We start from the raw sequence: 25,414 nt of genomic DNA on the forward strand, positions 1-25,414 counted from the left end.
ACAACTCGGATAGGTGAGCAAACGACTTAACCGATCCTTTTGGCAAATTGTTGAACTACATTAGGGCCTCGTCATTTAGGCTCGCCGGGAAGAACCTACACATCGCCACATCGTAATGATTCCACTGGGTTAGCATCATGCAGTAAGTTCTGAGGTGCTCGATTGCATCCCTGATCCCAGTAAATGGGGTTATGAACGTCGGGAGCGAACACTTCCTTGGAAATGGTTGCGTTAGTAAATTTCTGAACAAGGGGGATTGTCCCTCCTCCTGGACAACTTTTTTCCTTATGGTCTCCATGTGGCCTCTCTGCACATCGCTTCGAGTTGATAGAGTCGGACTTGTAATTGATCGTCTATGTGCCTCATTTTAGCTTTCTTATTTCTCCTTTGCGCTCTCTCGGGTGAGAAAAAAATTTCTTGAGGTCTCCCTGAATCTCCATCGGATTGTTCGTCATACGATACAATCTTATAGCTGGTTGACTTTGAAGTCTCTCCTCGCTTGGGGTTGGTGGATGCGAGGTTCTCGGAATCGCAGTCAATTTTAACTTCGTTTCCTATATTCTTCTCTTGTCTATGTTTAGGATCGACACCGGACTCATCCTTCAGATGGGTTGTCCTCCTGGTTTGGAATACCTCGGCTCCCATTGGGAAAGATATACACTGTTTCCTCGTTTGAGGTGTCAGGGATATCGACTCGCTCGTCATCTTGCAAGTTTCCGTAAGGATTATCCTCTTTGGGGGCCTCCTCTATAGTAGAGAGGGGGCGCTCTCTTTTTTGCCCTTCGTTTCAGCTTGCGGTTTTTCCGCTCTAGTCTCCTGTTACGTCTTTCTAGTTTTTTTCATTCTCTCATCCTGCGCATCTTGTGCTTTCAGGATGGCTGCGATAGTCGCAGCGGTATTACCATGGTTAGAAGGATCGTCCTTCTTCGTCTCATAGTTCATCGTTTGCCTTGGCAAACCATTCAACCCTCCTGGTTGAGTTAGATGGATATCATCTTGTCCTTCGAAGGGGTTTCCCTCTTCGTCAGAGCTGGATTTATCTGTTAACCCCTCCCGATATTTATTATCGGGTTGTCCCTATCCTAGGAGTGCACCGTTGTGCATTGTCTCGCCTAGCTCCATTTCGTCTAGTCCTTCTTGGTGGATTCCACCACTTTCGCCTTGGCTTGCACGAGTAGATCGTCTCGTCACCATCGCCTTACCTGCGATATATGCAATAATACTTAATTTGTCTCTTCTTTCAGAAAAGTGGGACCCTAGATTTGCAGGTCACGTTCAATTACTAAGTCATAGTTCGGACTGGATAGTTTAGTACAGGAAGACTTTGCAGTAAATTTTGGAGACATGCGAAGATGTCAAAACATTCCCTACTTGCATAAAGTTTTAGTGATGGAAAAAAGGTGTTTTCTTTGTCTCTCTTTCCGAGAAAAATACCTCCTCATACACGTCATACCTTTGCTGGGAAAATAATCAAGTCATGACAATTGAGCATATCTTCCCATTTTAGGAAATATTTCTCATCATCTTTAAACCTTTGATTTTGAACAAACTTTGAGTTTGATGAATGATTATGTGCCCATTAACCCTTTCCCTTGACTTAGAGTTAGATTTCTAAGAAGAAGATTGTGGGTTATCTTGAGTTTCTTAGAAGATGAAGAACATCATGAAAATCTTGCATTTTTTCAACTTTTATAGGACAATATCTTCTCTTATGAAGTTTACTGGCTAAAAAAAATATTCTTCCTAGCCCTTTCATGGAGGAGATCGTTTAAGTGACGAAGTGTTTAAAACTCCATTTTCACCACGATCTTCAACTCTCTTGAGCGTCTTGAGGAAGATATAGGAGATCTTAGAAGAATAGAAAACTTAAAGAAAATTAACTAAAAAAGTGTAGACCTGTTGACTATGAGGGTCTTCAGAACTCCACTGATGGTGTAGATCGTGCTTATTCCGAGATCTACTCATGAACTTCGGTAGAATTATACATAGTGGTATGAAATCCACTTCTCTCAAGGAGATTATTGGTGTGACAAGCAAAGACACACAGAAGCTTGCAAGTATACAAGGCCAAGTTATGATATAGAAGGTAAGCAGGGGGTCATTCCGCAGGGAGTGGGAGCAAACTAGAGAGTTTCCTAAGCTAGCAATGGAGACTGAGCACAAGACACTAAGGCGGAAAGCAAGGAACCAAGGCTGAGAGCCAAGGGCAGGGGGATTTTGTGCACTATTTTCAGTGCACATCAACTTCAAAAAGCAAGAAAAACAGACAAGTAAAACAGCAAGGGAAGTAAACTGAAATTATAAGTGATTGCAAAGGATTTGTGGCTAAGCCAAAGCTTAGGATCCACCTTGTGGCCTAATCAAATAACATGTTTCTAGGTTGAGTTTGATTCTATGCATACATCTAGAAATGGAAGAATACTAAATTGCTCAATAGTTTGCCCCTAGCATTGGTTGTATTTTGACAGAACAGCAAATCACAGGCACTATGAGCATTGGTATCTCCCATTTGCTCAAGCAAAACAGTGCATGGAAGTAACTATCCTAGCTTCTAGTCACTTGAAAGTGCACAAGGCTTCAGCTGAGCCTTGGCCTGATGCTGTTTAGCTCATGCTAACCATGGATAAAGCAATAACATTCATCATATGTGATAATTTAGACACAATTAGCAACATTTAAGATAACTCACAACATATGCAACTTTCAACTGTTAACTGATAAGCAAACTGAAATTGAAATTCACTAACTAAAAAATGTCTCAATTCTCTACTGGCTAGTCCAGAGATATACACAGTGCTCACGAGATAATCACAAACATTCAAGATAAAATTCTAAAAACAACATGCAAAATTAACTGTCAACAGTGATGCAAAAATCAGAAATTGGAATTGCAAAATTAAAATTGTTTTAATTCTCTACTGGCTAGTCCAGAGATACCAGAGAGTTTCACACACACCACATAATACAAATTTATACCCCCCAATTATCAGTTTAGGGTTCACAGCCCCTTTTCCCCAAAAACAGAAAATTAGGTAAATTTGGTTTACCTAATTTTGATGAGATACTCACTCCATCTCGTCGACCCACTCTTCTTCTGCTTCTCCTCGGTCATCTCCTCCTCCAATTGCTGCTCTAACATCAACTTATATCTTCAATTTCTCACCTAGGGTTTCAGTGATGAGAGATGAGAAATTGAGGAGATTAGTTGATGAAAAAGAGGTAAAACGTGATAGTGATGATGGGTTTTTGGTTATAGGTAGAGTAGAGTGATTTGGTGGCGTAGATGGTGGAGTGATTTGGGGAGAAGATGGTGGTGATGGAGACGGACATGGTGGTGGTACGGGTTCTGAAGGAAGAAGAGATGGAGAAGAAAGAAGAAAGGTGTGTTTGGCTGGGTATAGGGTGTTCGATACTTGGGTGTTAGGCGGGTTCAGCGAGGTTTGATGATCTGCGACAAGGAGCGATGGATGGGAAGATGGTAGGTGGATCCAACGGCGATACGGAGGTAAGCGTGTAGCGACCGTCGGATGAAGGGATGTAGCAAAACGGACGACCCAAGATGGAGATGGGCGTTGTGATGTAAAGCGGGGGCTTCGGAGTTTGATGTGCGATGATGGAGCGACCGTAGGATGCTGAAATGCTTCGATCTGACGGCTGAAATCCGAGACGGGCTTGGATATAGAAAATGGGCTTGGGTAAGGGTTTTGGGCCTTGGGAAATCTTGAGCCCACTTCTTCTTTAAGAACAAATCTCTTCTTCAGGCCCATTTCTACCCTCTTTGGTCTTCCGCACATCATTCTTCACGGCTTCCTTGCGTAATTCCTCCTGGCTTTTCACTACTTTTCTGCTCTATTCTGCTCCGCAAGTCATCCAGACTTTATTTATTACCTAAAAATGCAAAATTAATTAATAAAAATATTTATTCTTGAAAACAATGAAAATACAGAATATGGGATAAAATGTAGACTTAATGCATAAAAGATGAGTTAAATGCCAACAAAAAGGGATAAATAAATACAATATTTGGCACTCATCAATTATGAAAACAATATAGAGCTGTTACTAGGGAGGTAGAATAGATCTTCATACCTCCCTGTTTCTAGTGCCAAAATGTAGTTGCATCTTTTCTGATGTCTATACCCAAATGAATCTAAAGGCTATAAACTATCTAAACATTCAAGATTCAAAGATAAACAAGATGTAAAGAACATAAAAGTAAAGATTGACACAAGCATATAACGTGGTTCGGCCATGAATACCTACCTACACGGTAAAGAAGATGTATTCTTTATTGATTATAGGTCTTACCCTTAAAAGAGCTAGATATATCACTTAGATTCCTTAATCTCTCTTTTTCTAGATCTCTCTCAGGAATTCTATGTAGAAAGACCATCTAATAATACATAAGTTATCCGTCTCCTTCTACATGGACTGGTATTTATAGACAAATAAAACTCGTGAAGGTCTGGCCTCGCCGAGGTGGTGGAGCTATCGTACATCGTCTTCGTTTCTTCGGAAAGACCTTATATTATCCCTCGTGATGGCTTGCTTGGTTCTCCTCTCAAGTTGTCTCGCTCTTCTCGTCATCGTGTAGCCCTTCCTTGGAGAACCTCGTGTTGTATCATCTCTGGGTCATAATATAGATCACCCGAGCCTTGGAGAACGATGTAGATTCGCTCATGTCTCTTCTTATACTTCATTAAATGCAGTCCTTCTTTTTAGACTTGACCATCTGAGCGGATTAGACCACTCCTTACATGCGTCATTCATGTGACGTTATACCAGGCGTCTCGATTCAAACAAACTCAGCCTTTCGGAGTATGATTCGGTGCTCCTACCTTATCATCTCATCATGAAACCATCCCTTGAGATGTCGACATGTGGCCATCGGGTATTTCACCCTCACAAGATTCATAGAAAATCTATGCCAGTATGTGTATCTTTGGCAACCAGTGTGTATTGCATGCTTATTTTTCCAGGTCTAACCATCCCAATAGCTTTTATCTGCCAAAATTTTCACTAACTAAATTACTTGTTAAAGTCCATGAGACTAACTAACCTCGAAAACCAGCCTGTAAGGTTAGAGTTGCCCAAAGCTTATATACTTCACAAATCCAGGGATCTAGGCGATATGGGACTATACTTAACACACACCCTCCCTACACACAGATATGGGGGCCAAACAATACCGTTACCGATATGAAACCACTAGTCGACTCCTTTAACTCTATCTTCAGTGGAACCACTAGTCGACTCTGTGAGCAAAGGAATTAATTCTACTCCCTCCGTTCCTTTTTAATAGGCTGGTTTTGTTTTTAGAGAAATTTAAAGAAATTAAGAGAACTAATCATTGAAAGTGGTCCTCATGACACTTGTCAATAAAAGAAGTGAAGTGAAATGGTCCCCATGACATTTGTCAGCAAAAGAAGTAAAGTGAAATGGTCCACATGACACTTATCATCAAAAGAAGTTAAGAGAAAAGTGGTCCCGAAAAATTGAAGTAACATTTGACTTTCCCAATTAGGAAACCAGCCTATTTTTGAAAAATTTATTTATATAAACCAGCCTATTAAAAAGGAACGGAAGGAGTACATAATTGGATATAGTTAATTAACAAGCAATCAGAAGAAGAGGATGTATCCCTTGTGGCGTCCACGGGTTCCTAAACAAGCTGAACCACCTCAAGCGGTTCAATACCCCGAGTTTCCTCTTTAGAGCAAGATGACGAATTCCTCATCGATTGAGGGAGGATCCATAAACAATCTTATATGTACACAACTCGATATAGCAAACCTCACCATATACCAATTTTAATTTCGACTGCTATTTTTTAACGGTTAATTTTCAAAGAGGTTGATGGTGGTGACATACGTCTCGGATTGAGCTCATTTTTTTTTGTTGTAAAAATCTAGAGTTTAATAAGAGGAACATATCATCAAAATACTAGGTTCAAATTTATTTTCATTTGAACTCTAAATTTTTTTGGTTCAATCTTGTATGGATAGTGTACATATAAGATTCTCCATGGATCCTCCGTCTTACTTAATATACCTGGCTGATTGGGGCCTATTAAAATCTATTTGGGGCATATCACTACGTGAGAAAATAAGACATTTTAAAGTAAAATGAAAAACACGTTATACAACTATTTTCTTTAATGGATAATTTATCCATGATTAATTAGTGTTAATTTGGATGATTAATAGATGTTTAATCAATCTAACCCTGAAATCACCCGGCGTTAATTCATCATCAAAACATGATTTATTTATTTTTTGACAAAAATCAACCCAGAATCGGTGGATGTTCAGTCAATCATATATCGATTCTGGGTTGATGTTTTAATTAAAACACCCAGAATCGGTGATGTTACCTACCACATAGACCGATTGTAACAATCGGAAGCACAATACACACAAAAACCGATTCCAATCAATATTAAAAAAAAATCGGTCCATATAAGTGCTGATGTAATCTGATTTTACACTAAAAAGTATACTGAAAAGTTGGACATTTTTTCAAACATAAATCGGTTTATGTTGACATTTATATAAACCGATTATAGGCTTAGAAGTTAATTTGGAGACGATACATACTGAGGTGTAAATAAAAATAGGGTTTACAATCTCCGAGCAATGGATAAGATTCCTAGGTCTATGATGGATAAATCAAACGGAAGTGAAAAATATTTTTATGATTTTCTTTGAAGTTACAGAAACTCTTAATACACATATCGTTTGACTCGGGCGACGTCCATCCATTGGATCTAGCAAATCCAGTACGTTTTTCTAGAAATGGAAGGAAGATCATAGCCAGTAGTTGGAAAACCCAGTGTATCCTGGCCGCTGGGTGACACAACAAACACTACTATTGTGTAAGCATTGATTTATATAGACCGATTATAGGCTTAGAAGTTAAGAAATCAAAAGTAATATAATCGGTTTATGTGAACATTCATATAATCCGATTATAACCATAAAACACACAGAAAAACAATTATGTCTTCCATATCAGAATCGGTTGATGCAGACATTAGCCTCAACCGATTTTGGTTAAATTTTCTTCGACCAGAAAACACATTCAGGACAATCGGTTGACGTGTTCATGGATATCGATCGATTATCAAAGGAATTAGCAATAAGGGCATGAACATCGACCGATTATGGTTAAACACAGCAACCCAAGATTGTTTGTAATTTTCAATCTTGAATGGTAAATGAATTACAAGTATAATTAAGAGTAATGGGTTGTAATCGACATTGTTTAGTTTGATTCTTTTTTTTTTAAATGGATGATGAAATTTCCTTTAAATTGATCAATGTACAGTTAGAGTCGTTTAATGAAGTTAGCTTTTAATTTTAGTTTGTAAGGGAAATGACTTGAATAGGTTTTGATTTTGAAAGGATTTCAAATTTAAAAAAATAAGACTTACGATTGAATTTTAATAACGGGGATAACTTAGAACTTCTACCTAGTTTAGACATCCCTTATCCCCTTTGATAGGTTGGAAGGGCCTTCCGGACACTTGTAAGCATCATTTGTTTGTGTTCAGTACGTATCTTTTATAAAAAAAAAAAAAGTAAAATAAAATAAAATTCAAGTACCAAATCTTAATATTTAAATAAGTGGGTAACAAAGTCCCATGATGGACAACGTCTAGGTACCAAAATATAAATAACCTTTTTTTTGTTTGTTTTATCCGTCATTTTGGCTTTTGTTGTTCTACTCGCTGGTATCCTAGTTTGGATGATTAAAAAATGTCATGGTTTGAGTTCCATGCCTAAATGGCTGAAACCACAATCGAAATGCAAATGGTGCTTTTATCACTGAATTTCTGTTTTTCTTGTGCCCAGTTTCTTCTGAAGAATTGGTCAGCTAGAAAGACATGGAAACATGTATTGCCGCCCATTTTCTCCTTAAGAACTGTTCAGCCAAAAAGACATGGAAGCATGTCGACTAATTCATTCATTTATGTATACGTACCTACCATGGATGCCGTTTTTGACATCAACTCTTAAATGTGCAGCTAAATAAGAAGTTGCAGTAGAAATGAAGCCAACCATGAAGCACCGACAAGTAAAAGTTCTTCTTTCTTATCTCATCTTCTTCGGCATAATCCTTAACCTTATTTTCACGTCATCGCCACTAATATATCCCACGGTAGTTTCAGCTTTTAGTGTTTTTGTTTGATAGGAATTACCAGTATTCTGTTGGATTTCTTTTCTGTAAGTTGCAACCCCATTTGCAAATACAGAGTGTGATTATAACTCTACTGGTTTAATTTTTACATCTGTTCATGGGTGTTTGGTTATTGTAAGGCTCTTCCCGCTCAAATACTTTTCCTCGAGAATCAGCTGATCCAGATTTGAAAAAATTACCAATCCAATCGGAATTTCTCCATGTGAATTCTCGTTCACTATCCAAATACAATCTCCAATTTGATCGGAACTTTTGATGGCAAAAAGCCAACATCATAGACCATATCAAGAACCATGAGATTCGATAAGTTTCCAGTTTGTGGCCGGAAAACCCCGTAAAACTGATCCGCTGCACCACCATTGTCAGACTCATCACCAACTGATGTAGCAACTCAACTGCCATAGACCCATAGAAGCACCAGAAACAGAAGCTTGTTTCTCCCTTCCAGATGCAACCTCAGTCAAATCCGAGGATGTCTGGATCTTGGATTTTGCATGTTCCAAGTTACCACGAAATCCTGCCAAAGGACAAAAATTGTCGCATCGTTAGGTCCACAATTAAAATTGATCTAGAGAACAAATTCGAATCAAATGCTTCTTTTCTCAATGTTGATTTCTATGTAGGATACGGAAGAATCAATTCTTACTTTACAACAAAGCTAAAATATTGAATTTAGGGTAGCATCGTTTTCGTTACTGCAATGATCATGTTGATGAGACTTGAGTAACGTAAAAGATTCTGCAACAATTTCTCAACCTTTTTCTAATATTACAGAGATGCAGAGCAAATTGAGACGACCAGAAACTATAAAAGCAAAAAAAATTAACAACTACACCTAAAATCATAACCAATTCTGCCAAGATACAAAAGTGACAAGAAGAAAGTAAAGTTAATGACTTCAAGGTTTTGGAAAGGCAGAACTCACAGGAAAAGGTAGTGATGCAAATTTTATTCGACATCCTCGATTCTGGGTTCTGCACTAACACCACCCTGCCCGTTTATTATAGGATTGATAGGGGTGCACAGATTTTTTAACTTCCTTATCTCGCCATTGATATCTTCTATGTCGCCAATTTCATTGCTACGCAACTGCTGAAATGCGTACTTGACTGCATCCTCCATCTTAATCCTAACATTCGATGTTAATTTCCATCCATGTTTTTTAATCATGTTCCTGATGCTGTATGTGTGATTCTCTAACGAGTTCATAGCCTCCACCTTCTTTCTGTGTTCTTCATCTTCTGCTTTGTATTTCTCTGCCTCTTGGATCAATCTCTCAATTTCATCCATTGACAACCTCCCTTTGTTATTTGTAATCGTTATCATCTTTTTGTTTCCTGATCTCTTGTCCTCGGCTGAGACATTCAGTATGCCGTCTGCATCCATATCAAAGCTTACTGTCAATTGAGGAACACCACGAGGTGCTGGTGGAATTCCGTCTAATACAAACACACCCAAACAGTTATTGTCAATAGTTCTAGTTCTTTCACCCTCATACACCTGAATCATCACACCTGATTGATTGTCCGCGTTAGTAGTGTAAAACTTTTCCTTTTTGGTGGGAATGGTTGTGTTCCTTGGGATTAACACATTCATAACACCTCCAATTGTATGAATACCAAGAGAAAGAGGCGTCACATCCACCACCACCAACTCCTGCAACTTTACATCATCCACACCACTGAGCATAGCAGCTTGCACTGCAGCACCATAAGCCACAGCCTCGTCAGGGTTGATGCCCTTGCAGAGTTCCTTCCCATCAAACAAATCCTGCAATATCGACTGAACCTTCGGAATTCTTGTGGACCCTCCAACGAGCACAATTTGGTGAATGCTGCTCTTGAACATCTTAGCATCCATCAGACATTTCTCAACAGTATCCATGCATTTCTCAAACAAATCCTTATTCAGCTCCTCAAATCTAGCACGAGTAATGGATGTTTGAAAATCGATTCCTCTATGCAAAGAATCAATTTCAATGGTTGTCCGGGTAGTAGATGAGAGGGCCCTCTTTGCCCTCTCACATGCTGTTCTCAACCTCCTAAGAGCCTTTGGGTCTCCACTAATGTCTCTCTTGTGCTTTTTCTTGAACTCTTGAACAAGCTCAGTCATCATGCTGTTATCGAAATCTTCTCCTCCAAGATGGGGATCTCCGGCTGTAGCCTTGACTTCAAAGATACGATCCTCAATGGTGATTAACGAAACATCAAAAGTACCACCACCAAGATCAAAGATAAGAACATTCTTCGCACCAATACTGGTTGCCTCCTTATGAAGACCATAAGCAAGTCCAGCCGCCGTTGGTTCATTGATGATACGCATTACATTAAGGCCAGCAATTTTTCCAGCATCCATAGTAGCTTGGCGCTGAGAATCATTAAAGTAAGCAGGGACTGTAACAACAACATTCTTAACACTTGAACCAATATAAGCTTCAGCAGCTTGTACCATCCTAGAGAGAACCATGGCTGAGATTTCCTCGGCTGAAAACTTTACATCCCTGCCCTTGTATTTGACTTGAATCATGGGTTTCTCATCTTGGCCAGGAATGACTTTGAAGGGCCATAGCTTCATATCACTCTGAACAAAGCTATCATTGATTTTCCTACCAATTAACCGTTTCACATCTACAAAACATTAAATAGACGATTCAGAAAATAATTCCTGAGATGCTAACTGTATGAGCAACGAGCTCATGCTAGTATTATTTTCAGAAGCAATCTATAATACTTACAATATCAACTAGGAATCGGGAGAACAATAAAATAGTTAACCGAAGCCATGAGATATTAATCCACAATACTATATAAAGTCAGGCATTCATCCTATTGTCAATCTAGACAACTAGATCAAGCAAACAGAAAAAAGATACCCATACATAAATGACCACCAAGGATGTGGTTTGTACAGACGAACACTCTCCTGGTAATATTGAGATGGGTTCAATCCCCTCAGGCATAACAAATCCTCAACGTTTAATGAATCAAATCGATATGGTCGTGAAACTAACCGTAGGAACATAATGCAAAATCGAGGAACTTACTAGCCACAATTTGACTCTTCCAGATATAACTTACAGTTTGTACAGTAACAAAGATAGTCATGGAATTTAGATAAATATAATTTGATTACAGGCGTTAGGAAGCTTACCGAAAATGGAGTTGGTAGGATTCATGGCAACTTGATTTTTAGCAGCATCACCAATTAAACGTTCAGAATCAGTAAAAGCAACATACGAAGGAGTAGTACGATTTCCTTGATCATTGGTAATAATCTCAACACGGCCATGTTCCCATACTGCTACACATGAATATGTTGTCCCTAAATCTATTCCTACTGCTGCTTCGCCATCTTTTTCAGCCATCATAATAGCACAAGTTCAAACAAAACACAAACTCAACAAAGAAGAAAAATTACACTTGAAACTAGACGAAATGATTGGGGCTTAGCTTGTACAATTTTGACTAGTCTGGTTATGTCTGTTTCTGAATTTACTTGGAGTGGTCTAAGTTCATAGTCATGTGCTTCAATCTCCTTAATAAATTTATAAATTCTCAAATTAAAAAAAGAAGATGCAAGATTGAATAGTTCAGTCGGTGAGATGTATTGCGTGTTCATTTATTCAGATCAACCGCGTTCATTTTACAGGTCAACCACCCCAAATGCTGGTCTTTTGCTTCTGATGGAAGTCTGCAACTACATATTAAAATAATAGCTGGTCTGTTGCTTGGAAAGTACAATTTACTCACGTACCTTACCTACTACAATATTCCAATGTCGAAACCTGAAAGAAGTTGCGGTTGCTTATGAGCTCTACAAGTTGACTATTCTAAGAATGTTCCTGGATAATGCAACAACTTCTAGTAATTTCCTAATTAGACTAGTATATAACACATTCCTCAACAATTCCATATCCCCCAGGTTGCCATCTATCCTAATATATGATACTTCTTACCGTGTCATTGACTAATTAAGAAGACCCCATGGCCATCTTCATCATACCACAACGAATTTTCAGAGAAAATGACTTAACAGCTAATAAAGTCTCTTTCGAAGTTGAAATGGTATATTTAAATTTGTGTGGATTAACATAAGATTGAAATAAAGAAAAGCTGTTCGAATAGGCTATGAACATTAATTACAACACAGTCAATTTGCCGGCCTCGGCCGCATGCTTAGTAATAAAATCATACAGATTCTCTATAGAAATAGGATTAGCTAATTCTATTAGTTTTAGAGCTATCAGAACTGATTAATAAACAGAATTCAATCTATCAAATCCACAAATCAAGTCACAGAAAACTTCATTTCTCAAGAAAAATTAAGCTTGGAATCTCATAAAAATTGAAACTTTATAAAAACCCACCGGATAAATTTACATAATTAACACTCCGTCGATATTAGAGAAGATTATTAGGTTAAAAGTACCTCTGCTCCTACAAGTTGATTGATCTCATTTTCACCATTACAACTGACTTTAGGATATTGAAATTTCCATGGAGAACTGTCTTCTTTGTAGAATTCGTAGCACTAAATTTTGATCTGGGGGGAAGGGGGTTTTCCAAAGATTGTGTTTGTAGGTGTATTTGGGAAGATCTGTTGATTTCCATTGTTTTAACTGATAATCACGCACCCCCATATGCTCAAATTTGATACGAAATCAAATTAAGTAAGAACCCATCACTCAGAATCAATAGAATAGAGTAAGAAAGGGAGATTGAGCAGCTGAGCTAGAAGAAAGTAGAGTTTGTCATCTACAGCAGCAGCAGCAGAGACACAGGAATGAATCTTCCACCACACAGCTAGAAAAATTGAAGCCCTAGAGGAATTTTGATTAAGGCACCCTGCCTGCCCTTAGTAGAACGCATGTTTGCACCATGGCACCATCATAGCATTTGCCAAGGTAACTTATCAGCACTTGGTGGACCATTTGACATGTCTATGGGATGCACAAAGAAATGTCTCAACCATGTTTGATATATTCCCCCAAGATCACTGGTATCAAACATGGTTGAGTTGTTTTTTTTTTAATCAGTAAAGAATTTTGATGCTGACGAGTTTCGAACTCAGATCACTGGTATCATCACCTAGTGACTTTACCACTGTGCTGTGGTAAATTTTTTATACTTATAGAGGAATTACAACTACAATGAATAATAACACACATGAAAAGCCTGTAAGCTGTGAATAGATAATTTGCTCACATATCAACATCAACAATGGAAATGGAAATCTGAAGTTTACTCACTCCTAGCCTAGATAGAGTATAGACTGCGAATAGACAACAATTGGACTTCTGACAGTGTGAACCTCATCAGACCATATCAATGACGCGGTTGCCATTTCATCTGAACCCAATCCATCTCCAGTAACAGTTACAACAAACTTCTTCTTCTCGTTCGGTGACTCGAAAGAAAGGACTTTAGGTTCCACTGACACTTTAATTCTATCATCCGATCTAACCTTCACCTTGTATGTTGATTCTGTCTTGGCAACATTGGTCACTGTTCTTGTAAACTTTAAGTTGATCGTTTCACCAGCTTCGACATGAGCACCAAATGAAGGATAATTTAGATTCCTAGAATAATCAGATGCAGTTGATCCTCTGGGGCAAGTACTGTTTGTGATGAGCTTTACTTTGGTCGAGTCAAAACCCAAACCACATATATATTTGACGTAGTCATCTGCATGTGCGTCATAAACTAGACCAGGATTTAGAGCCTTCACTGGATCAATCTGACCAGACCCATAAGCAAATTCAGCTTCAGAATTCTTTGTATTGTTCATAACGAAAGCTGTGGTCATAAGAGCAGACTTTATAGCCGAAGGAGACCAATCAGGATGAAATGTTTTAATGTAAGCTGCTGCTCCAGTTGCATGAGGGCATGCCATTGATGTCCCAGAGAGTATATTGTACTTCACTGACCTAGTATCACCGGCAACGCTTGAAGGGTTAGCCACAGGTGAGAATGCAGCCAATATATCAACTCCTGGTGCACTAATATCCGGCTGTTTTTTACAAAATGAAATGGAAACAATATTAATGAAAGACTAAATATTATCAGTCACAATGTTCACTTCAAATGCATATAACTTTTTCCTTTACCTTGAGAATATCGGGCGAGATTGAGTTTGGCCCGCGAGAAGAAAACGAAACTACTACAGGAGCATGAGAATCTTTTACTGATTCGGTTGGCAAAATGGTGGCAACCGGCTTTCTGTTGAAAAGAGTAAAGGACGTTAAAACTGATAATATGTTAATTCATGCAAAATGGACATACGTCAATTCAAAATTCATATATTTACCGGGTAGACTCGAAATAAGACTTGACAATGTCACCGTTGGTAGTGTTTATTAGTGAAGCTGCTAATGGATAAACTGAAGACACATCAAAACGTGCTAGCCAAGGGTCGGAAACCAGGATGGTTCCTGTAGCTCCGGATGTAAAAGCCTCGGTTACTGCCTTGGCTGAATCACATATGACAATTTTCCCTTCAACCAAGTCTCTGTCCAAACAGCCACTCTCGCAACTCCTGAAATTTGGCAAGGATTCGTTAAACCCACAAGTGTTTACACTGTTTAAACTCAAGTTCTTTCGAGTATGAAAGTCACTTACGTTGTTGATGAAGTTTCGCATGTGGTTGAAACATTTTCCCCATACAGAAGCGGGAATTTAGTTCCCTTCAACTTGAAACCGTTCACTCCAAGCCCCTGTTTCATCCGATCCAATATTTTACGTAACCATCAAAATCAAAATGTAGTCAGATATATGTAGGTTGAACTTACCTGAAGCGTCTTTCCATTTCCTAAGACAATTTTGTCGATGACCCGTCGATCAGTACTGCTAGCTGCCACGGTTAATACCCAAGGTGCGTTACTGGTCACTGTCTGTGGTTCAGGTCCGCTGTTACCCGCGGAATGTGAAGTGAGTATGCCTTTCTTCATAGCATGAAACGACCCGATGGCAACCGGGTCAGTGTCAAAGCTAGCTGGATCAGTACCACCAAGTGACACTGAAAGAATGTCCACGCCATCTGCAATTGCATCGTCAAATCCAGCCAAAATTGCATCTGATTGACAACCATCAGAGCCACAAACTTTGTAAGCGGCGATCCTAGCTGAGGGAACTGCTCCCCTGGCGTTGCCTTTTGCGATATATAGAAGCTAGCACCCTTAACAATACTTCCAGCAGCAGTTGATGAAGTGTGAGTACCATGGCCTTGTGTGTCCCTAGCAGATTCTCCGACGTCTCCATAAAATCGAGCCCCAATGAGCTTGCTGTAGATAAACATTTCAAATCAGCATAAAACCATTAGATGTTGAGATAATGTGTAAATAGTTTGAGATTGCTTAGATTAAGAATAGAAGAAATAGCCAAAAATTACTTGTTGCATGGGAAATCGTCACCACCCTCACAAACACCCTTCCATTTCTTAGGAGGAGGACCAAAGCCTTCATCAGAGAAACTTGCAGACTCTGGCCTGGCCAGATCCCACTGTCGATGACACCAACTATGGTGTTACTTTCAACATTAGCCATTCGTTTGACTTTCTCAGGAAGTCCTATAAAATCCCAAGACCTAGTAGTTTGAAGTTGGTAGACCCGATTTGGAAAGACCGATACTACTCCCTCCATACCTGCACAAACATTAATAATTTAATGACGCCACTGGTCTATGCTTTCATGTAAACTGAATCAAAAAAGTTACAAATTAATTACCAGAGAGCTTTTGAACTTCTTTTTCAGTGAGTTTCGCGGAAAATCCATTGAAACTTCTTTTATAACTGTGAACTAAGGTGTCCTGCACTGAACTGCAAATCAAAAAAAAATAAAAATAAAAATCAATTAGATCTAGTATATAAATACATGCGTATTAGATATTCTAAACCAGATTATGAATATTAGTTGTTGCTCACCTTCCCTCAAGAATATCTTGAAGAATAGTTTGGTGGTGAGACATTGGGGTATATACACTCTCAGTTGGAAGCTCACCCATGCACACAGTATAAACCTGCAATAGACACAATCATTATGAAACTGCTGTGATGATTAATAACGAGAGCGAAAGGGAATAGATAAAAAAAAAAACCCTTTCTGTCTTCAGTTTGAGCATAGCAAGTAATATTAATGGAAGCAATAGCTAAGAAAACAATCAAAAAAGTGCTGGAAACTAAACATTTTGTAGCCATTGTGGATAAGAAACTTTGAGTTTTGTGTAAGAAAATGATCAGAGAAGATTGTCATTTATAAATTATAATGTAATGTTGGTTTTAAAAGTAAAGATCCTATATATTAATTGTATTACTAAAAGTAAAGGATTCTTTTACATAAATGTATTAAAGGAAACTTTTTCACGTATGGTAGTATTAGAGCTATTGCTTACAAGAAATATTACAGCAATAAATGTATTATCATTCCCCCGAAGGAAAGAAAACAATACATACTATATATCTTTACAAATCTTTCCTCATAAACATCGAATATATGACTTTCTTCTTACTTTGGATATGAATTAATTTGCATGAACTTAATGCACGAAAACTTACTTTGCCATACCCATTTACCGATTTGTCACATGTACGGTGATGCATGGCACACGTACGGTGATGCCCGATGCATCAGGAAAAAAGAACCCGAATGGACATCAAAACTGCAATGATAACATATGTTTACACATTTCAATATGGTTCCACATATGAGATATTGCTTTTCATTTGGTGTATACTGTATAGCAATTAGCAAAGCTTGATTTTCCTTCCTAAGGAATTTTGAATAGGGCACCATCCCTGAGCTTAGGAGCACTCTTGTTGCTAAAAAACAGCGCATGAGCCTTTACAATTTACCAACCATAGTTTTGCGGTATAAATCCAGCATGGTGGTTTGTTGCAGGCGAAAACTCAATATTCGACCTATATTTTTTGGGTCCATCGATAACCTTTAAATTTCGGATTTCAGAATTCGGCGGATACTTACGGTCGTCCAAAATAGATAAATGAATGATTTCGAGACCAGAATGAAAATATTCGTACAACGAGATTATTATTTATCGATAAATAAATAATTATTCATTTAGGTGTATTTTCTTTTCCTCTTATTAACTAATGTCATATCTTATTTATGTTATAGAAATGTAATACACGGTGAACATCTTAGAACTATCGATCATAACGAGAATGATGCAACTGTGGAATCACCAACCTATGAAAAAACTTTTCCGCCCTACACGTGGAGGGGAGCATGTCGGAGAAACTATAAAGTAGTCCCACATAGCTAACTTCTTAGCCTAGATATTAATATATAAGGTGTGGAGCCACTCCACTCATTGCCAATTGGTTTTGAGTTGGAAGCCCACACATTTCTAACATGGTATCAGAGCTAGACCCGTATGAGAATGAAATGAGAAGTAGACCCAAAGGACTGCCCGTCCACCCATACAAAGGTCCACGTTCTAGTGGTTTAATATCCACCCTACATGTGGAGGGGAGCATGTTGGAGAAACTATAAAATAGTCCCACATTGCTAACTTCTTAACCTAAATCTTAATATATAAGGTGTGGAGCCACTCCACTCATCCTCAATTGGTTTGAGTTGGAAGCCCACATACTTCTAACCGAAACCTCGGTAATAGTGTAAAGGCCAGAATCTAATCTATCATTCTTGCTGTGAGACATTTCCTTGAACATTCTACAGACTAATCTGCAAAGCTACTAATATAGCATATTGTTTAAAGCAAAGACGACGGATGCAAAGAGAGGTAGAGGGTTTCAAGGAAGGGAGGATCGGAGAGAAACTACCTGTGATGCTTTTGCTACGGTGCCAAAGTGAAGCTTTTGGGAGGAATAAGAGGTACTAAATAGGGGAATTGGAGGAGGAGCTATTTAAAGAGCGGAGAGTCGTTTGATTTCCCAAGGTTGTAGTCAAACACATCCACTTTCTTGTGGGCCGGTCCAGACTTACGGCGGAATTATCCCGAGTAATGGGTCCCACCAGGAAAAAACATGGGGACATTAAAGGGTGGAGCCGTGGAGCTCATACCCATTTTATCTCACGATAATCCTGCGATAAACTTATCATTTTCCGTCGATTTTGACTTTGGGTCCCATAAAATGGTATACCTTTGCATTTGGAGCCTAACTTTGTCCAGCTTTGAGTTTGGGTCCCAGTCAAAGGTTGACTATTCTTGACCATCCAACAATCAGTTAAATATGGGTTATTTTAATGAAAATATTACTTTTTATTTATTTACTAACTCTACCAAGTTATCCAAGACAGTGAAATGACTAACGAAAACGTTTTATTTTTGTTAAAATATCTCATATTTAACTGATTGTTGGATGGTCGAGAATAGTCAATCTTTGACCGGGACCCAAACTCAAAGCTGGACAAAGTTAGGCTCCAAATGCAAAGGTATACCATTTTATGGGACCCAAAGTCAAAATGTCCCTAATTAATATCCAGAGACTTGAGTCTTATCATACCCAAGAAAGAAAAAAACTCATTCCGCTAGATTTAGTTGATAAATTTTTGTTTTAGCAAAAGTATCGTAAGAACTTTTCATATTTTTCCCTTATATTTTCGGATTATGAAAAAAGTAATCAAAAGCTCGGATGTGAAAACTCGTATATTAAACAAAAAATTTGGAAAATTGATGGTCCATATGGAAATAATTTCAATTTTTTAATAATTTTTCAAGACCCTAGTTTATGAAATAATTACGGTTGTAGTTGCAGGAAATCCTACAACACATCCCTTATGATAATTTTTTAGATCTAAATCTTTTTTGTCTCCTAATTATCAATATAAATACTAGAAATATAAATAGACAAAAGGATTTTTTACATGGTTCGATCATTGTGATCTATATCCATGATTCTTCACTAGTGATTGTTGTAATTACATGAGTATTACATTTAGAATCTCCATTAATGAGTATTTGGAGCTCTCGATCTAGTTTTTGGGAAAGAAGATGACAAAGAAAATAAAGTCTCTCTCTACAAAATTATGTCTCTCTCTACAAAGTATGTCCTCTTTTTCTCTCTCCTGCTTTCTCTTTATATAGGTGTTTACATAATGGATGACAGCTAACATGTAGTGGATGACAGCTAATAAAGCCCCTATTTTCGGATCTAGCGTGCGATATTCTCGCACGCTCACATTGATATTTCTCGCACGTACTCTTCATTGACGCACGACTCTTGATGCTTTTAGTGTGACTTTGTGATGTCATTTTTGTGCGATCGGCTTCGCTTGGTAATGAAGTGACAACTTCGCACAGAAATAAGAGGTGCGATATTTTGCCGCTACATTTTGCCTCTTTTTTCTTGAATATTGTTTGAAGAGCGATATTTAAGAAAAAATCCGTTGTTGTAGTTGTTGCAGCGGGATGCGTGATATTGGAGTTGTCTTTGATCTTTGTTGATGAAGGAACTACGCGAAAGAATACATTTCTTGAAAAGTACGTACTTGCCTCTATTCTTTTGTGAATTTCCGAAGCATTGAGAAGTATGAAGTATCATTCCTTGAAGAAGTATAAGAAGTATCCGTCCTTGAATGCGAATAAGAAGTATTGTGAACTAATCATGCGAAATTGTTGTTGTTGTTGATCACAAGTTCTTTCACGAAACGATTCATTGCTTTCAATTTTGCCTCTATATACTCGGCGTTGGAGTAGTTGAGATGATTCTGACCGAGAAGATAAAGAACAAAAAAATATTTTCTTGGTAATCCATAGTTGCCTCTGTCCTTTATCTATGAGGGGAGAATGCTTGAGAAAGTGATGGACGAAATGTGTATGTTTATGAAATGTGTATGCGATACTTATGCTATGAAATGCTTATGCGATGCTTATGCCATGAAATGTGTATGTGATGCTTATGCCATGAAATGTGAATGCGAGGCTTATGCCATGAAATGCTTATCTATTGTTGATGTAATGTATAGATAATGTTTGTGTTACTTAGCTTATTTTGCCACACTAATGTTGATGTTATTTTAAATTGCTTCAATTCTTCATTTCTTTGGATTTGTCTTTAGTATAAGCGTTCATCTTCGCGCACTTATTGTTTCTCGCATACTCTTGCTTGTGTTTCGTCTTTCTCACCTTTCGGACCGAGTGCGTCATAGTCAGGACTTATCAAGAGTGGCAAGGTACGCTCCAGATGTCCCGGGCACTCTTGACTCAACCGTGTACCTCAGCGCCCTGATCGAGTTTCTGCACTTCACAGGAAATATCTTATTACCCCAATCTTTCCATTTAGGTGTCTTTCCTGGATGGGCATTTTCGTTTTTCTCACCCCAAATCTCCATGACTCATGTTATAGGGTCGATGTGGATTTCCCTTGAGTCATGCTTACCAGGTTTTCCCCGATTATGACGTGCGATAGGTCTTACTTTTTTCCTATTTCATTTATGCGAACTAGGTTGCACGCCACATTTGGATTCCTGGCCTCCCTAATTGGAGTTTTTATTTCTATTGCCTTCTATTAAGGTCTTACTTCAAGGTCTTACATTTGCCCATGCTACATTAGGTAGTTGATCGCACCACCCTTTATTGTACCCTTCTAACTTCTTCTTCAATGTGTCTGCGATTGTTTTAATAGTTGCCTCGACCTGTCCATTACTTTGTGGATATAGAGGGGTAGACTTTCCACTTTGAATTTTGAACGCATTGAGTAACATTTCTATATTCTCGCCTTCAAATTGTTTTCCATTATCAGATACTAATTGTGCAGGGATGCCAAATCTACATATGATATTCTCAAAAGTGAATGTGAATATGTCTTTGTCACGAATATGTTGAACCGTTTTTACTTCTGCCCACTTTGTTAAATAATCTGTTGTGACAATTAAATATCTTCGTTGTCTTGTACCTGGTATAAATGGTCCCACAATATCAATACCCCATTTTCCAAATGGCCAATGCATTCGTTGACGTATTTAGCATTGCTCTGGGCGCGTGTATTTTCTTCCCATGACGTTGACATTCTTCGCGTCGCCTTGATACTTATTTTGCATCTTCATGCATACGGCCAATAATATCCTAGTATCTTCGCTCTATATGTGAGTGACCTTCCTCCACTATGATTTCCAGCATCCCCATAATGTAACGCCTTTAAAATTTCCATTCCTTATTTTCGCGTAAGACATCTAAGCGAAGGTCCAAGAAATAATCTTCTATACAGAATACCATCTCTTAATGCCAAATATACACTAGTACAAAAATGTTCTTTAGTCACGGTATTTAACTGTGTCCAAATTTCTACAGTCACGGTAATTCATTTTTGAGGAACCGTGACTAAAGCCTGCGAGGCCAAAAGTCTAGAATTGGTCACGATCATTTCCGTGGCTACTTCCTCAATCCACCGTGACCGAAAATTCAATAGTCACGGACTTTTGTTGTTCACCGTGACAGGTTTACTCTTTAGTCACGGGTTGCTGAACCAAACCGTGACCAAAGTTAACCAGTGAACACGAATTCTTTATTATACCATGACCAATATCCAATATTCACTGTCGAATCTATATAAGACACTTGGATGTATCTTTATACCCTACAAAAAACAAAATGGCAAAATAGTGAAATGATCTTTAATTAAAATTCTTAACATGGCATTGAATCTCATAATCTCTTACAAAATAAACATAGTTTACATTTATCTTGATATATGGATTCTACTAGAGTTGATAATAATGACATATCAATATAATTGGCAAGTATCAAAACATGTAATCACATAGAAGAATACGAAGCCTCCAACAAAGTTTAGGAAGCACAACTGCACTTCCTTTGCATGCCTAATCCAGGTCTTCTTTACTGAAGATGCTTGTGAATACTCTCACTACTGCTCCAAATGCTGCTGCTAGGATGTCGCTTTGCTGCAAAAGATCTTACATAAGTTATGTTGCATTACTGCCAAAGACATCCGTGCACCATAAATATAAAATAGGCAGGGAAATAAGAGAAAAACATCCTGATATTATATTGCAAATGGAATGATTTATATCAAACGTGCAAGTTTTTAGTCTCAACCCACATGGTAAGATTTTGAAAGTATTTCTGGAGCTTTATGTTCCTCAATTATTCCAAGTGCTACGACTTCCCATCTACAAAATTGTACACTTGAAGACATTGAGCTTAACACCTGCTGCGACATTTCAGGTTCATGATTTCAAATAAAGATCATAAGTTAAGTTTTTGTCAAACTTGAGCAGATTTCGACAACATTTATATATAATTAAATGCTAATAATCAGGGAAGAATGAGGCGTACCACATATTTCGTCGATAAGTGAATAATTTCGCAGCCACTAGTCTTCTAAGCGAAGGTTGCTTGATACCTAGAACATACTTAACACTTACTGTGAAGATACAACCTCGAGAAGGGGTGAACAGGGAAAACCAGAATAAGTATAATCAGAACTCATAGAAATCAGAGTTTTCAGTAAGCCTCTTTGACCCAACATAAAAGACCTAATGTGATGTACTAGAAAAGATTTGAATATATGTAGTAAAATAATCACGAAATCACATCTCGTCTCTAGCTTTTAAAAGTCCCAGTTAAATACAAAGAGTCGAGGCATGCTAATTGGACTTGAATATTACGATAAAAAAACAGTGAGCTATTTCTGCAGGTAAGTATGATCCATGCAAACCGTAAACTATCGAAAAATGTTGCAGTGTTTTATACCTTTTGGAAATTGGAAGTTCCTATCTTCCAACAACATCTGTTCTGGCTTTCTTAGCTTCATCTGCAGCTGACCCTTAAGCAAAAATAGTTGTCTGAAAGACAACAATTGTTTTTTATTGAAAAACATAGGAATAACATCAGTTCTTATAATTTTATCTTAGGATAATATTTGCATACCAATGAGAGATAATTTCAAGTTCCGTGAGGAAAAGTTACATCACCAAGAACCATCTGTAAACTGAATCAGATAACACTAAACTATGAATGATACTAGTAGATCTCCTAATAAAACCCATGGCCAAATCAAGACTAACAAGGAAACAAGTCTAAACGGGGACATGTAACCAAATGAAATAAATGAACATTAAGCCTGAACAGAAAAGCACATAAGAAATCTTTGAAAAATCTGCAAGGCCTAAACATACAGAATAAGTCGCACAAATTACAAATGAAGAATTTAAAACCAAATTATAGCAGGATCAATTAGGAATAACAACAAGCATCTCACCAATCAGCAGAGAGACCAATGAAACAACTCATGTAGTACTGCATGTATCGCCTGATAACCCATTTCCATTGGGTTGGTTTATACGCCTGCTAAATTGAGCAAAAAAAAGATGTCGTTAGACAAGACCATTACTTCTATAAATTGAATTAAGAAACCAAAACCGTAAAAAACGAAAACCTTCACGTAGAGTAACCTTTATGAAAATGTCACAGAAACATGCAACCACTCCAATTATAGAATAATGTAAGAAGGGGTTCCAGGATTCCAGCACAGAAACCTAAACAAAATGAGCCATTTTATTTAACGCCCACACCTAGTACTCCAAATCCAAGCCAGTGGAGGGCGTGCAGTACGCGACACAAACAAAATTCAGCTTGGACGACTATGTTCGCTATCATCAATGGCCTTATGGCACAAGTGAAGGTTATTTTACCTACATAGAGTATGATTTTCTATACAGCCTTATAAGCGCAAGATGGATTAGTTGCCCTTGTGATCTTTGGGTTCACTGTCAGGAACATGGAAAACCAATTCATCTTTAAAATAGGTATCACCAACACAAAGTAAGATGTTGACGAAGAAACTAACTTACCTTTCAAATAAAGAGAAAAGGCATTGATCTCCCACACTCTAGCAATGCTTATTTTAGGGTACATATTTTCAAATTCGTACACAGACAAAATTGTAAAAAATGATGTGCCATGATTTCCAATAACAAAACCCTAATATACAAATAATTCAATAATTAAAAACTTAGCAAATTGCATCTATTAACCAAAACAAAGTCCAAAAATTAAAAACTTCTGACTCTTACCAGAAATAAACCCAAGCTTAGTGGAACGTCGGTTTCACCATCAAATAGTGAAACGCGTTGATTACTGCTTACTTCTCTAATTTAAACCATAAAACTTCTTGAACTATTTGATTCCGATCTACAGAGACAAAAACAGATTCCGATTGATTTAAACATATGAATATGAAATCAGATTGAACAGTCCAGGAAAATTACGGTTTTTATTTGGGATTGAATGACAGAGAGACGAAGAAGTAGAGAGGATTGATTACTTAAAACGTGAGAATTTGGGCGGACTAGTAACAGATCCTGGGAGACTGGGAGTTTAGAAGTTAGATTAAGAACCAAATCAGTTCTAACTTAAATCGTGTTTAGAAGTTAAGGATTGATTTACACGACGAAAATTAGACACGAGTTAAATATACCCGTATCCAAAGGGAAGTGAAATGGTCCCGGAAACACATTTAGCCCGGACAAACGAAGTTTTAGTCCCGTTTGTAGATATGACCGTGACGAGGTCAACCGTGACCAAAAAATATAATTGTACTGGTGATAGTAACAGATCCTATCCTGGCTTTGCATTCTGCATAATAGATAGATTCATCAAGTAATTTTTTATATGTTGCAGAGCTTTGTCGCATTCCTCTGTCCATTCTAATGTTGTTCCTTTCTTTAATATATTGAAAAAGTGTTTGCACTTATCAGAAGAACGAGAAATAAATCTATCCAGCGAAGTTATCAAACCATTTAATTTCTGAACATCTTTTACCGTCGAAGGAGGTGGCATGTCTCGCACTGCTTTTACCTTTTCAGGATCAACTTCAACTCCTTCCTTTGATACTATGTATCCCAAATTTTTTCCCGACGACACTCCGAAAACACATTTGTCTGGGTTTACTTTTATATTGAACTTTCGCATTTGTTCGAATATTTCCTTCAAGTTATCTACATGATCCTCTACTTCTTTACTCTTTACTAGCATATCATCCACATAGACTTTCAATGTTGTATGTATCCCCTTCGCAAACACTTTCTATACCATTCTATGATATGTTGCACCCGCATTTTTCAATCCAAATGGCATTTTTGTATAACAGTATAATCCTCTTGGTGCGTAAAAGGCAGTATGTTCTTGGTCTTCTTCAGCTAAAGGAATTTGATTGTAACCTTTATATTCATCCAACAAAGAGAGTCTGTCATTTCCTGATGCTGATTCCACCATATGAG

At 37.8% G+C, this 25,414-nt stretch overlaps 2 protein-coding genes and 1 pseudogene across 3 annotated transcripts; all 3 read right to left on the reverse strand.

Moving 5' to 3' along the window:
• Positions 1-7,631: 7,631 nt before the first annotated feature.
• Positions 7,632-13,005, reverse strand: LOC113296245 (heat shock cognate 70 kDa protein 2-like). Of its 2 annotated transcripts, XM_026544562.1 has the most exons (4): positions 12,628-13,005; positions 11,350-11,550; positions 9,125-10,826; positions 7,632-8,716 (listed from the first exon to the last, which is right to left on the reverse strand). In XM_026544562.1, the coding sequence occupies exons 2-3, from the start codon at positions 11,372-11,374 to the stop codon at positions 9,148-9,150; spliced, it is 1,704 nt and encodes a 567-aa protein (XP_026400347.1). In that variant the 5' UTR covers positions 11,375-11,550; positions 12,628-13,005; the 3' UTR covers positions 7,632-8,716; positions 9,125-9,147. The 2 variants fall into 2 exon arrangements, with proteins under 2 accessions (XP_026400347.1, XP_026400346.1); XM_026544561.1 differs by lacking the exon at positions 12,628-13,005 and having other exon boundaries at positions 11,350-12,296.
• A 314-nt stretch (positions 13,006-13,319) lies between these two features.
• On the reverse strand, positions 13,320-16,399 carry LOC113296244 (annotated as a pseudogene).
• Positions 16,400-23,846: 7,447 nt separating this feature from the next.
• On the reverse strand, positions 23,847-25,409 carry LOC113294213. The gene is made up of 3 exons (XM_026542619.1): positions 25,227-25,409; positions 23,987-24,116; positions 23,847-23,902 (listed from the first exon to the last, which is right to left on the reverse strand). Exons 1-3 carry the CDS (start codon positions 25,407-25,409, stop codon positions 23,847-23,849), a joined length of 369 nt encoding a protein of 122 aa, XP_026398404.1.
• Positions 25,410-25,414: the final 5 nt, after the last annotated feature.

This window comes from Papaver somniferum, chromosome 7 (genome assembly GCF_003573695.1).
Source record: "Papaver somniferum cultivar HN1 chromosome 7, ASM357369v1, whole genome shotgun sequence".
Lineage (NCBI taxonomy): Eukaryota > Viridiplantae > Streptophyta > Magnoliopsida > Ranunculales > Papaveraceae > Papaver > Papaver somniferum.

Excerpts from the sequence above, each read along its gene's own strand:
- LOC113296245 (XM_026544561.1), bottom strand. The coding sequence starts at position 11,566 with ATGATGGCTGAAAAAGATGGCGAAGCAGCAGTAGGAATAGATTTAGGG. Across the intron at positions 10,827-11,349 it reads TCCTACCAACTCCATTTTCG|ATGTGAAACGGTTAATTGGT; the intron begins GTAAGCTTCCTA and ends AATGTTTTGTAG.
- LOC113294213 (XM_026542619.1), bottom strand. The coding sequence starts at position 25,409 with ATGGTGGAATCAGCATCAGGAAATGACAGACTCTCTTTGTTGGATGAA. Across the intron at positions 24,117-25,226 it reads GTGCAACATATCATAGAATG|GGTTTTGTTATTGGAAATCA; the intron begins GTATAGAAAGTG and ends TTTGTATATTAG. Across the intron at positions 23,903-23,986 it reads CTTTTCTCTTTATTTGAAAG|TGAACCCAAAGATCACAAGG; the intron begins GTAAGTTAGTTT and ends TGTTCCTGACAG.